Raw genomic sequence first — 12,906 nt, forward strand, 5'->3', positions numbered from 1 at the left:
GGCTTGCTCTGTGCTAGGGACTGGGAAGGGTGTGCAGGCCACTTCACGTCCCCCTCGCCAAAGGCCACCAGGGACTGCTATCCTGTTCCCTTCCAGCAGAGGCTCAGAGGCAGAGGGACGCAGAACGTGGCGTCAGCAGGGGGCTGAGCTGCAGCTGTCAGGTCCAACCCTGGAGCAAGCTCCGGCCCTGCCCCTCCTGAGCAGCCCACGCTGGCAAAGGCCAGGCAAGCTCCCCACAGAAGCCAGGAGAGAGGCCCTGGGAGAGGTGGGCCCCCGGGCAAGGGACGTGAGGGCCTGGCTAGACCCATGGCCTGGCCAGCCTCTTTCCTTGCTGCAGCCGGCCGTGAGCCTACCTCAAGCCAGGGCCAGGGAAGGCCAGGGCTCCTAGCGCTACCTTGCCCTCCTCACCAGCAGGGGCCACACGGGGCTGGGCACCCAGAAACTTGGGGACTCTCTAGGATGCAAGGGCCCTGCCCACCTGTGTCCATGCAGAAGCATCCCCAGGCGGGTGGGTCCTGCATAGGAGCCCGTGGCTTGGCCACCCCTTGGTCCCTGCTCAGGGGCCTGTGGCCTCTGGTGGCAGGTATCACTCTATGCCTCTCACCCCCCTCGAGCAGAGTAGGTCCACGGACCTGGCTGTTGGCCAAGGAGACGTGGCAGGTGCCACAGGTGGGCTGGGAAGCTGCTGGCTGCCTCGTCTGTCCTGGGAACCCACCTGCACTGGCCCCAGAGCGGGGAGGCAGGACAGGAACATGGTCACTCCCTCCCTGCCAGCCTGGGGATCCAGGGAGCCGGTCCCTGGTTGTTTGTGACAGCACGCCGTGGCTACAGCTCCCCGGGGCCGTCGGTCTCTGTGCCCCTCTCCCCATGCCCAGGGCGGGGACTCGCATGTCTCAGGTCCTTCAGTCACCCCCATTGCCCCCGGGGAGGCAGCAGGCACCCCCTGTCCCCACAGAGGGCAGAGCACTCACGGGCTGGCAGTGGGTGGGCTTCCCGTTCATGTCGGTGCTGGGCGGCCTCAGGTGGTCCCAGTCGCGGCCCTTGTTGTAGGTGATGAGCGTCGTCACCTTCCCGTCAACCTTCTGGTTGGCCAGGAAGACCCCTTTCACCCCTCTGACCTGGGAAAATGCAGGAAGGACTGTGAGGGCCTGTGGCCGCTCTCTAAAGCCACACAGCCACCGTGCCCCCTGCGGCCTGCTCGGCCGGAGCTCCTGCTGGGGTGAGCCGGGCGGGGGGCAAGGCTTCCAGGCCTGGGCTCCGGGAGGCTGGTTCTCTCAGCTCCAAGGCCTGGACGATTTGCGCCACACCGAGTCGTGCTCCCAGGACCAGCTGACCACCCGATGGTGAAGCAGGTCCCCGGCCTGCCCATGACGCCAGCCATGGGTCTCATCCAGAGCTCAGGGCTCACCTCACCTCACTCTGTCGGGCCTGCAGGTCCCACCCCTGGGCTCTGCATCTGGGTCCCCTCCTGGGGCTCCAGCAGCTCAGCTGCCACTGGGAACGTCAGAAGCAAGGGCCCGGGGGGTCTGTGCTAACCCAGAATGCTCGGGACGGGCCCAGGCTGTCACTGCTTTCTCCCTCAAGGGTCTCAGAGGCCCAGGGCTGTGGTTCGCCCACACCCAGGGTGGTCACTAGTTGACCTGGAAGAGGAGAGCAGGTTTTCCGTTCCTCGGTAACACCCGCACTCCCGCACAGAGAGATTTCTGCAGGCTCCTGCTGCGTGGATGTCTTGGGCCCATTTTCTGTGCTGTGAACAGGCTCAGGACTCCTGCTCGCCCACCTGTGGGCAGCGGTCGGCCTCAGCACAGGGCTTGCTATTATTTCTTGCAAAACACCTCCGGAGACTGAGGCTCTGGGAGCTGTGTGGAACCCCAGGTTCTGCACCCAAGGACTGTAGTTACGCTGATGGAAATAACAGTCATTAGTGGCTTCTCAGTGGCAGGCGCTGAGCGAAGACAGGCCACTGTGTCACTCCTGCAGCCCCAGGAGGCTGGTGAGTCTGCCCTCCTCAGTGTGCAGGTCTGTGGGCCATCCACCCCCTGCGAAGCGCTGGCGGGACGGGGTGGGGAGTGGAGTGTTAGCGTCCTCCTGCTGTGACAGAACATGGCAGGCAGGACTTGGCCCTCCAGCTCCGCAGGTCAGGAGTCTGACCGCGTCCCCCCCTCCCCCGTCCCCTCAGCAGGGCTGCAAAAGTCCTCCAGGCCCCTTGGCCCTGCGAGGTGAAGGTCACGGTTCGGAGGACTAGGATGTGGACATTTGGGGGGGCCACGATTCTCCCACAGTCGGGAGGGGTTGAGTGGCCCTTCAGAGCTGGACCCTGTGGGACTTGGGGGCTGGCTTCATGGGGTGATGCAGGGCAGCAGGGTCGTGCTCTTTGCCTGGGGACCATGGTCTTATAGGCACAGGCAGGGGGAGTTAGAAACCCAGCAGGTGCCTAGTGCTGGGCTGCTTCTCGGCTCTCGAGCCAGCTCTGACCCGTGGCGAATCCACGCCTGGTCCACTGTGGGCCTGCAAGGCACAGCGGGAGGCTGTGACCCGAAGTACACTGCCTGGCCTCTGCCCATGAGGTTTCGGGGTGCTCCTGCTGGGGTGGCAGCGGCAGGCCTGCCAACAACCTGCACCACGGTGGCTGTGCTGTCTCTTGCTCACCACTGTCCTGGAAGGCGGGGACTGGCCCTCCAGACTCGGCACCAGCACAGGCTCCTCCTGCCAGGCCCAGCTTCTCAGTGAGAAGTGGCTCCAGGCCCAGGACCCAGGCTCCAGGTCATGGGGCTGAGCCTGGCTGAGCTCTGTGCCCAGCTGTGGGCCTGTGGCCAGCTTAGCCACGGACAGTGACGGCCTGGGACCACAGAGGGCATGCTGGGTGAGCAGGATCTCTGCCCTGCAGGAGAGGGCACGAGGAGCTGGTCCTGGCTCAGGGCCCCGGGCACAGCCCCGTGGGCTCCAGGCTGCGGCTCACCGGGCTCTTCACTGACACCCAGTCCTGTCACCCCGGGGTGCTTCCGGCCTCCCTGCAGAGTGCTGAGCCCTGCTGTGCTCGGGAGTAGCTCTGATGGATGGGGTCCCTCGTAACCCACTGTTCTTTACTGTCCCGGGACAGTGGCACCTCACTGTGGCTGACAGTCCAGAGGAGCCAGGAGCAGGCAGCCCTGGGCTGGTGCTGACCTGGGGTGTCTGGGTTGTCCGCCTTCTCTGACCCTCAGCTTCCTGAGCGGTGCACGGGCTGAGTACCCTTCCTGCTCCCTGGCTAGAAAAGGTCCAGGAGGGGAGCACACTGTGGCCCACCGAGAACCCTGGCCAGGAGCCAGGAGTCTGCACCAGAGCCTCCATCCATGCTGGAGCTGGAGGCCAGAGCAGAGGAGGCTGGCGTGGGAGGCAGAGGAGACCGGGACCCAGGGAGGGCAGCTCACAGCTGGCAGGGGAAAGAGGCCCCGGGGCACTAGGCTGGGGCAGGACGGCCCCGCACGGAGGCCAATTTCCATCCTGGGAGGGAGTCGAGGCTGCGTCTGTGTTGGGAAAGGCTCCGCAGATGCTCTCCAGTGCGGTACCCACCCTGTGTGGGGCTGTCCCTGGATCCCCTTCTTCCCTTTACCAAAGTCACACTGAGTGGCCACTGCACTCTGGACCTCCTGAGGTGTCTCCGTACACTCTTGGCCTAATGCGTTTGGCCCTTCAGAGATGTTTGCATACCCCTGAGACAGCGAGTGGGGACAGGACAGGGAGGGGTGCCCCTGCCGCGGGCCGTGCCTACCTCGAGGACGTCAATGACCACGCTCTCCTCGGCTTGCCGCGAGCTGCGCACGTCCTCCAGCACCAGGGTGTAGTGCACTCCGCGCGGGTCCGACTGGTACAGGTTGTAGGTGTCCGTCTGGTACCACTCCTGCACGGCCACGAACACCTGGCTCTCGTCCGTGCTGATGATCTGCAGGTCCTGGGGGACAGCGGCGGGGTCAGGTCCCCCAGCTCACTGGGGTCAAGCCATCTGGACCTGCACCCTGGCTCTCCACGCATGGCTCTGTGGCCCTACACAACCCCTTCACCTCCCTGGGGTGAGGGTCGGACCCTCCATACCAGGCCACCCTCCTCCTGCCCCCTCAGGCAGGCTGTCCTGCCACCCAGTGGGTTCCTCCAAGCACCCACATGGCCAGCATGACCGGGGTGGGCTCCCTCCCCCACATGGGGCCAGCGCTGCCCTGGCACGGGGATGCAGAGCCGGATGGCGTCCAGCCCCCGGAAACGTAGATCACGGGGCAGGAGGAGTCCCAGGGCCGACTCGTAGCCTCAGGTCCCAGGATATCTTCACTGCCCGATGACCCGACTCGGGAGCTGTGGTCAGCCTGCTTCCCTGTGCAGCTGTCGCCCAGCCTGGGGCCCAGGGCGGTCAGGAGGGCTTCCCTGGGAGGGAGCGTGGAGAAGGGAGCGTGGGAAGGAGCGGCCGGCCCTGGTCCAGCAGGAGCCGCAGGCCAGGCATCTCCAGCTGGGCAAGTGGTCTCGGGTCAGTTCAGAGTTCAGAATTCAGAAAGAAAAGAGGAGGCAGCCAGGCTGCCCTGGTGGTGGCTCCTTCCCCAGGCCACACGCTGCGTGGGAGCCTGGACAGAGGCGGCCACACAGCCTGGTCTCTCAGCCATGCTCTGTGGCTCTCCAGCCTCTGGCTTGGTCTTCCGTTGATCTGAACCTTTGTTTTTTTGCATGGGGACTGAAACCCAGGGGTGCTAACCACTGAGCCCCATCCCCAGCCCTTGTTATATTTCATTTAGAGACAAGGTCTCGCTGAGTTTCTAGGGTCTCGCTGAGTTGCTGAGGCGGCTTTGAACTTGCAACCATCCTGCCTCAGCCTCCCAAGTCGCTGGGATGACAGACGTGCACCCACAGGCCCCGTTTGTGCTGAATGTTTTTTGCCCTCTGACCCTAGGGTTCCCAGGGTGTGGGGCTGCAGGTGGCCACTGCCCAGGCCCTTCTCCCTGTGGAACCTCGGGCTGAGCCTCGTATTCTGCAGCCAAGCTGCATCCTCAGCTGTGCTGACTCTGCACACGGAGACCCGGCCCTCCAACACGCTGCCAGCTGGGCCCTGTGCTGCACAGCTGAAGGGGCCTTTATGGAAGAGAGAGGTGACATCGTGGAGCACCTGCCATGAACCCTGAAAATGGGACAGCCCATGGCTGTGTCTGTGGACACGATTGTGACACACAGAAGTGAAAGGCACCAAGAAGTAAGCAGAGCGGAAGAGTCACGGAGGCCCCAGGGCCTGGTGGCCCACTTGGAGGTGGGAGTCGGTGGGTGCTCAGGAAGCTCCCATGGGAGCCGTGGCCGAGGGGCTTTGTCACCATGGCTGCCCACCAGGGGGCCTATATGTCAGTCTGGCCATGAGGTCTGGCCACGGCAGAGCTTCAAACTGCCGTCAGGCTGAGGCTCCGCAGCCCGGGTGCACCGAGGCTCTGGGTGCTGGGCGTCGGGGGCAGCTCCTCAGCAACTGGCATTCCTGGGGGCTGCATGGATTCAGATTTTGGTCCTTGGTGCCTGGCAGATGCCCTGCGTAGTGGTCCCTGGAATCTGGGACCAGGGACAGGGCAGGAGTGGCACCTGGTTTGCGCCACATCTGGAAACCTCACAAGGGCAGGAACCAGGCACCTGGTTTGCAGCTCCAGCACCACCACCTAGCCCCATGAAGGATTTATAGTTGGCGCTTAATAAATGTGTGTGGAGGAGCAAAACCTCGGGCTGTGGCTGTGCAGTCTGCACAGTGGAGGAGGATGTAGCATGAGGCTGGGCTCACTCCCTGAGGCCTGTGTTAGAGGCCTGCTCTTGTTTCTAACTAGCTGTGTGACCTCCAACAGCTTACTGAGCCTCTCTGAACTTCCTCACCTTCCCTGCATCCCTGGAATAACACATTGGCAGGGTGAGGGTCACAGTCAGGTCCTGAGGCAGGGCTTGGGGCAGGGTGAGGGCAGCCCCAGGACCCTTCCTTGCCTGTCTACCCAACAGAAGGAAGCGTCATTAACGGGGGCACCTCCTATGTGCTGGACAACATACCAGGAAGCCAGAAGGCAGAGGTGAATAACAGAAACCCTCCCTGCGCTTGGCCATGGCAGGTAAGAGCCCGGGAGTTCAGGTCACCAAGCTGGTGTCAGCAAGGAGAGGGGCAGACAGGGCGGAACACAGAGGCCTGGGCCAGCTGGGAGTCACAGGCAAGTGACATTTCTCCTGACATGGCCCGTGAGCGAGCGCTGGGTCAGTGTGAGGCAGGCGGAGGGTGGGCACAGGCCCCGAGGCAGGGCGGAGTAGGCACCCTGGAGCGGGAGACTGGGGGCTGGCCGGGAGGCAGGCAGTGGCTGGCCACCTGTTCCTGCCCGTTCTGGCCTGAGTCGCACTGCCCGCCAGGCAGTGTGGCCAGGGCATCTGGCCACAGCACCAGGGGAGGGGGCTGCCCTTACCTTTGGCAGCGCGTACTTGGGCAGCTTCATCAGGACAAAGTCACTGCGTCGGTAAGAGACGTAGTATTTAGTCCGGTTTGTAGAAGTCGCCTAAGGAAGGAAGGGAGGGAGGGAGGGAGGAGGGAGGAGGGATGGAAGTCGGAGAGAGGGAGAGGAGGGAGGGAGGGATGGAGGGAAGAGGGAGGGAGGAAGGAAGGGAGTGAGGGAGGGAGGGAGAGAAGGGAGGGAGGGAGGAAGAAAGGGAGGGAGGGAGGGAGGAAGAAAGAGAGGGAGGGAGAAAGGAGGAGGAAGGATGGGAGGGAGGGAAGGAGGGAGGGAGGGTGGAAAGAAGGGAGGAAGGGAAGGAGGGAGGAGGAAGGAAGGGAGGGAGGGAGGGAGGATGGAAGGGAGGGAGGGAAGGAGGGAGGAGGAAAAAAGGGAGGGAGGGAGGGTGGAAGAAAGGAGGAAGGGAGAGAGGGTGGAAGGGAGGGAGGGAGGGAGGATGGAAGGGAGAGAGGGAGGGAGGGTGGAAAGGAGGAAGGGAGGGAGGGAGGAGGAAGGAAGGGAGGGAGGGTGGAAGAGAGGAAGGGAGGGAGGGAGGAGGAAGGAAGGGAGGGAGGGTGGAGGAAAGGAGGGAGGGAGGGAGGGAGGAAGGGAGGAAGGGAGGGAGGGAAGGGGAGGAGGAAGGAAAGGAGGGAGGGAGAGAGTGAGGAAGGGAGGGAGGAGGGAGGAGGAAGGAAGGGAGGGAGGGAGGAAGGGAGGAAGGGAGGGAGGGAGGAGGAAGGAAGGGAGGGAGGGTGGAAGGGAGGAAGGGAGGGAGGGAGGAGGAAGGAAGGGAGGGAGGGAGGGAGGGAGGAGGAGGAAGGAAGGGAGGGAGGGAGGAAGGGAGGGAGGAGGGAGGAGGAAGGGACGGAGGGAGGGAGGGAGGAAGGGAGGGAGGGAGGGAGGGAGGAGGGAGGAGGAAGGAAGGGAGGGAGGGAGGGAGGAAGGGAGGGAGGAGGGAGGAGGAAGGGAGGAGGAGGGAGGGAGGGAGGGAGGGAGGGAGGGAGGGGAGGGAGGAAGGGAGGGAGGAGGAAGGGAGGGAGGGAGGAAGGGAGGGAGGAGGGAGGAGGAAGGGAGGGAGGGAGGGAGGAGGAGGGAGGGAGGGAGGGAGGGAGGAAGGGAGGGAGGAGGGAGGAGGAAGGGAGGGAGGAGGGGAGGGAGGAGGGAGGAGGAAGGAAGGAAGGGTGGGAGGGAGGGAGGGAAGGAGGGAGGAAGACCATCTTAAGGGGCTGGAGTTCTGTCAAGCCTGTCCATCCCGAAGGACATGGCACGCTGTCAGCTCTGAGGCACCCTGTCCCTCAGCTCCTGTCTGTCTGAGACGGACACACAAGGAGGCCCATGCCAAATGGCCCTCCCCAGGAGTCCACGCGGCCCCTGCTCCAGACCCTCCTCTCACGGCCCTGATCCCCAGCATCCAGGTCACAGGACTTCTCTTAGACAGAGTGCCTTGGAGAGCCTCAGGCAGAAGAGACCAGAGATGCCCACTGAGCCCTGGGAAGGAGGGCAGGAGGGGAGAAGGGAGGAGGAGAGGAGGGAGGAGGGAGAAGGGGAAGAGGGGAAGAGGGAGGAGGGGAAGAGGGGAGAAGAACAGGAGGGGAAGGGGAGGAGGGAGGAGGGAGGAGGGAGAAGGGGAAGAGGGAAGGAGGGAGGAGGGGAAGAGGGGAGAAGAACAGGAGGGGAGGGGGAAGGAGGGAGGAGGGAGAAGGGGAAGAGGGGAGGAGAGCAGGAGGGAGTAGGGAGGAAGGAGGAGGGAGGAGGGGAAGAGGGAAGAGGCAGGAGGGGAGGAGAGCAGGAGGGGTGAGAGGAGGAGGGAGGAGGGGAAGAGGAGAGCAGGAGGGGAAGAAGGAGGAGGGAGAAGGGAAGAGGATAGGAGAGCAGGAGGGGAGGAAGGGAGGATGGAAGAGGGTAGGAGAGCAGGAGAGCAGGAGGGGAGGAAGGGAGGAGGGAGGAGAGAGGAGGGTTGAGGGCAGGAGAGAGGAGGGAGGAGTGGAGGAGGGCAGGAGGGAAAGAGTGAGGAGGGAGGAGGGCAGGATGGAGGAGGGAGGAGGGAAAAAGGGAGGAGGAGAGGAGGGAGGAGAGCAGAAAGGAGGAGGGAAAGGGGGCAGAGGGAGGAGGGCAGGAGGGAGGAGGGAAAGAGGGAGGAGGGCAGGAGGGAGGAGGGCAGGAGAGAGGAGAGAGGAGGGAGGAGTGGAGGAGGGAGGAGGGAAAGAGTGAGGAGGGAGGGGGGCAGGATGGAGGAGGGCAGAGAGAGGAGAGAGGAGGGAGGAGTGGAGGAGGGAGGAGGGAAAGAGTGAGGAGGGAGGAGGGCAGGATGGAGGAGGGCAGAGAGAGGAGAGAGGAGGGAGGAGTGGAGGAGGGATGAGGGCAGGAGGGAGGAGGGCAGAGAGAGGAGAGAGGAGGGAGGAGTGGAGGAGGGAGGAGGGAAAGAGTGAGGAGGGAGGAGGGCAGGATGGAGGAGGGAGGAGGGAACAAGGGAGGAGGAGAGGAGGGAGGAGGGGAGGAGGGCAGGAGGGAGGAGGGCAGAGAGAGGAGAGAGGAGGGAGGAGGAAGGAGGGAAAGAGTGAGGAGGGAGGAGGGCAGGATGGAGGAGGGAGGAGGGAACAAGGGAGGAGGAGAGGAGGGAGGAGGGGAGGAGGGTGGAGGAGAGGAGGGAGGAGGGGAGGAGGGAAGTAGGGAGTGGCAACCCCACATAGCGCCAGGGCCCCTGTAGCAGAGCAGGCCTGTCCAATGGAACTTGGGGCTGCAGGGGACATTTGTCATCCCCATGGGCCTGGGCTTTGCCCTGTCCATCATAGGTCACCCAGCACCAGGCCAGGACAAGGCCACTGTCGCCTGGTGGGAGAGACAATGTGGGGCACCATCAAGTGTGAGAGCCATGGAGGAGGTGGTTGACCAGACCTAGACTGGAACCCAGTCCTGGCTGGGAGCAGGGAGCCTGCAGTGCATCCTCCCTGTGTTGGGCACCCTGGTGTGGTCCCTCCTGGACAGGACCCTGAGATGTCTGGTCATAGGTGACCTGTGTCCTGACAGCCCAGAGCCACGAAGCCCCTGAGCCCCCCATTGCCCTGTGCCAGGCTTCTGCCCTCTGCCCGGGCACCAGGCATGCCAGGCACACTGAGGGCACCCCTGTTGGAGCTGCTGGTGGTCCCAGGGCAATGCAGGCCACACTGCCTGAGTCAGACAACACTCTGTGTGACATACAGTTGTCTCTACTATGGTGGAGAGTGGATACTTGCAGAGATACAAGCAGGTGCTGGAGGACGGGGGCAGGTGGCGTGGGCTGGGAGGCGGCACAGGGGAGGGAACCACAGGTGAAATCTGGCCTGGGGGCCTGACTAGGTCAGGGAGGTGGGGAGGAGGGTCCTGCAGTGAAGGTGAGGGGGGGGCCTGCAGTGAAGGTGGGAGGGGGCTTCAGGAGGAGGAGCCTGCTGTGGAGGTGGGAGGGGGCTCCAGGAGGAGGGGCCTGCAGTGGAGGTGGGAGGGGGCTCCAGGAGGAGGGGCCTGCAGTGGAGGTGGGAGGGGGCTCCAGGAGGAGGGGCCTGCAGAAGAGGTGGGAGCAGGTGTCAGGGTGGGGGAGAGCGCAGCATTCCAGGGGCAGGGACTGCTGCCCAGTGCCTGGATGCTGGCGGAGGGCAGTGGAGACCGGGCAGGGCTGGAGGCTGGGCAGGGTCAGGCCCTCAGGCTGCTGTAGGGCGGCACTGCCCTGCCTGTTCCAGCCCAAGCTCCACAGTGGCCTCAGCTCTCGCTGTGTGGGCAGGAGGGCAGAGAAGGCTGGAGCATGCAGGGCCAGTCCTCGGGGGAGGGGACACTCTAGGGGCCTTCTAGGCTGTTCTCAGCAGGAGGCTTACAGGGTCCCAGGGAGCAGATGGGACCAGTGACCGCAGCCAGAGCACCTGCCTCTGCTCTCAGAGTGAGCTGGTGACAGCGCCAGCTGGCCTGAGGACAGGGGCCTGGGGAAGCCACGGCCGTGAGGAAGCCCCCTGCCTGGCCAGTCGACTGGAGTTTCTGAGCTGGCTCGGACCTTGTGGTTGCTGAGGGTGGCCCATCTGTGACTCAGGGCACTGGGGCATAGGCAGCAAGTCCTCGTCACTGGGGTGTGGACAGCTGGTGGCTGGCAGTCAGGGGCAATGCCCAGGAGCAGCCCTGAGTGTCCCAGGGTCACTGAAGAACGAGTGGCAGAATGGGTTTGGGTTTGGGGCCAGAGGTGGGAGGCTTCCGGTGGGCAGCTGGTGGGTGGCACCAGCAGTGCCCCAAGCCCAGGTGCTGGCAGTTAGGGCCTCGGGAGGCGGCAGGGGCAGTGTGGGTGTGGCCCTGCTGAGAAGCCCTTGAGAGGAGGGCAGCCGTGTTGTGGCCTCTTCCCTGAATGACCCCATTCCCGAGCGTCTCCACCACCCCCGTGCCCACCGCCACCTTGCAGAGCCCGGAGCAGCCTCACCTTAAAGAAGATGTAATCGTCCTGCACGGTCAGCGAGCTGTGGTCGATGGGGCCTGTGAACGGGGCTGTTAGTGTCTTATCGGAGCAATTGTGGATCTGGCAGGTGACGTAGCGAAAACCTGCAGGAGATAAGAGCCAGCCCAGGGCCGTGAAGTGTCCAGTATTCAGACTGCGACGACCCAGCGACCGAGCGTTGGCGACCCCGCCCTGCTGTGGCCGGTCTGTGTGAGGGTTCGGATTTTAAAGGATCTGCCCTGGGGTCACACCTGCTGCCCACCCAGCCGCCCTGGCCAGGAGGGCTGAGAGGAGCCTATTAGGTCCTCAGCATTGGGACCAGCCGTTGCTCATGGGTAGGGACAACCAGGGTAGCAACAGGCCCTCAGCCCCTGACCTTCAGGGCTCCCACCCTCCCAAAGGCCCTGACACCTCAGCGGGGCGGGAGTGTGTGGCACTGAGCGTGCTTATCCCCGACCCAAAGCAAAAGCTCCCCGCCTTCCTCGGTGTTTACGTGGGGCACATTGAGTGCTGGCCAGGCCGGGCGGCTGCGTCTGTCTGGGCTTCAGCTGCCCAGGTGTGGGAGCTCCACAGGTTCACAGCCTCGGGAGCCTGCAGCCTGAGGGACGCTCTTCCCAGCTGGTGGCCCAGGAGCGGGACTTGGCTGACACACCAACTTGCAGCCCAGGGAGGGACACGGAGGCCACAGCACCTTGGGCACACCTCCTGCCTGCGGCCCCAGTGTCAGGGGGGCATGAACAGTGTTCAGGGCTGGCTCTGGGCCAGGAAGACCCACACCCTACGTCCACTACCACCAAGAGAGGGAGGGCTGGGCCTCCATGCACAGCTGGGACAGTGACACAGAGCAGACACAGGGCCCTCTGACCCCACCCAACCACCAAGCATTCTGTAGGGTGGCCATGTCCTGTCAGCCCCATGGCCAGCTCAGATTGTAGGGCTGCTGGCCTGCAGGGACTTGGTGGGGAGTGAGAGCCAGACTCAGGGGCAGTCCCAGGTCACCCACACTGTGCCCACTCACCCACCCCCTCGCCCCCATCGGCTCTTCCCGTCCCTGGCAGGCCTCGCTGTCCTGGGCCTGGTGTCCCCTGAGCTAAGCCCCCGTGAGGGTGCTGCTGGGTTGGAGGGAATGCCCTGCTGTGCCCGCTGCCCAGCTGTGCTGCCCGCCCAGTGAAGTCCCCCACAGGGAGCAAGGCGCCTGTGGGCCTCTGGCCTTGCAAGTAGAGGAGACTCCTCTGAGAGAGCAGCCTGGCACGAGGTCACCACGGTTGTGACACGGGCACTGGGCTCCTTCTGTCCATGACAGGGAAGAAGCCTGTCCAGCCAGGAAGGGGGTTTGCAGAGCTTGCGCAGGTTCCCCCAGGGTGGCCCTGGCCCCTGGGCAGGGCGTAAGCACGCAGCAGTCTACGGGGACACGGGGGTCCACAGCCCCAGCTGGAGCTCCAGGCAGGGCCCCGGGTGCTGTGAGGCACAGAGGAGTGGTGGGGGGTGGGGGCCCTGGGGACGGTGGGGAGGCGGGAGGGCCGCGAGCGTGCAGAGTGGCCCTGTGGTGGGCCAGGCTGGCGGGAGGGGGGCGAGATCAGGAGGGGGACTCCAGGTCCAGCGAGCCTGGCTCTGAAGGGCTGCCGGGCCGGGCGGGGTGTTTGCCAGGTGGGTCTTGGGGAGCGGGGGGGCAGGCGACCCCGGGGGCTCTTCAAGTGCAGCTGGCTGCTGTGGCCCTCTCTGCCAGGACGGCTGGCCCCTCTAGGACGTGGGCCTCTTTCTCCCTGGTGGGCAGCTGGGTGTCACAAGGACAACCCGCCCTGCTGTGAGTGGTGTCCTTGTGCCACCTGCACGGGGCCAGGGTGTTTGGGGCTTGGTGAAGACCCCAGAGGACGAGAGAGGATGGCGGGAGTGGGGGAGGATTCTCCATGACCTTGTCTGGCAAACCAGGCCTCCTCTGAGCTTTGGCCGCTTGGTTATCAAGAGGGGACCCACAAAAACCGCTGCCCACCTCCCGGCTCCGTG

General features: G+C 64.6%; 1 protein-coding gene across 3 annotated transcripts in view; it reads right to left on the bottom strand.

Moving 5' to 3' along the window:
- Sorcs2 (sortilin related VPS10 domain containing receptor 2) overlaps nt 1–12,906 on the bottom strand; it is a 325,891-nt gene that overhangs the window by 34,399 nt on the left and 278,586 nt on the right. For all 3 annotated transcript variants that reach the window (XM_078020968.1, XM_040292139.2, XM_078020969.1), the window contains exons 7-10: nt 10,888–11,006; nt 6,432–6,521; nt 3,752–3,931; nt 972–1,118 (exon numbers count right to left, since the gene is read on the bottom strand). In XM_078020968.1, coding sequence (XP_077877094.1) covers nt 972–1,118; nt 3,752–3,931; nt 6,432–6,521; nt 10,888–11,006 — 536 coding nt within the window. The remainder of the gene's footprint in view (nt 1–971; nt 1,119–3,751; nt 3,932–6,431; nt 6,522–10,887; nt 11,007–12,906) is intronic.

The sequence above is a fragment of the Ictidomys tridecemlineatus genome, chromosome 9, assembly GCF_052094955.1.
Source record: "Ictidomys tridecemlineatus isolate mIctTri1 chromosome 9, mIctTri1.hap1, whole genome shotgun sequence".
Lineage (NCBI taxonomy): Eukaryota > Metazoa > Chordata > Mammalia > Rodentia > Sciuridae > Ictidomys > Ictidomys tridecemlineatus.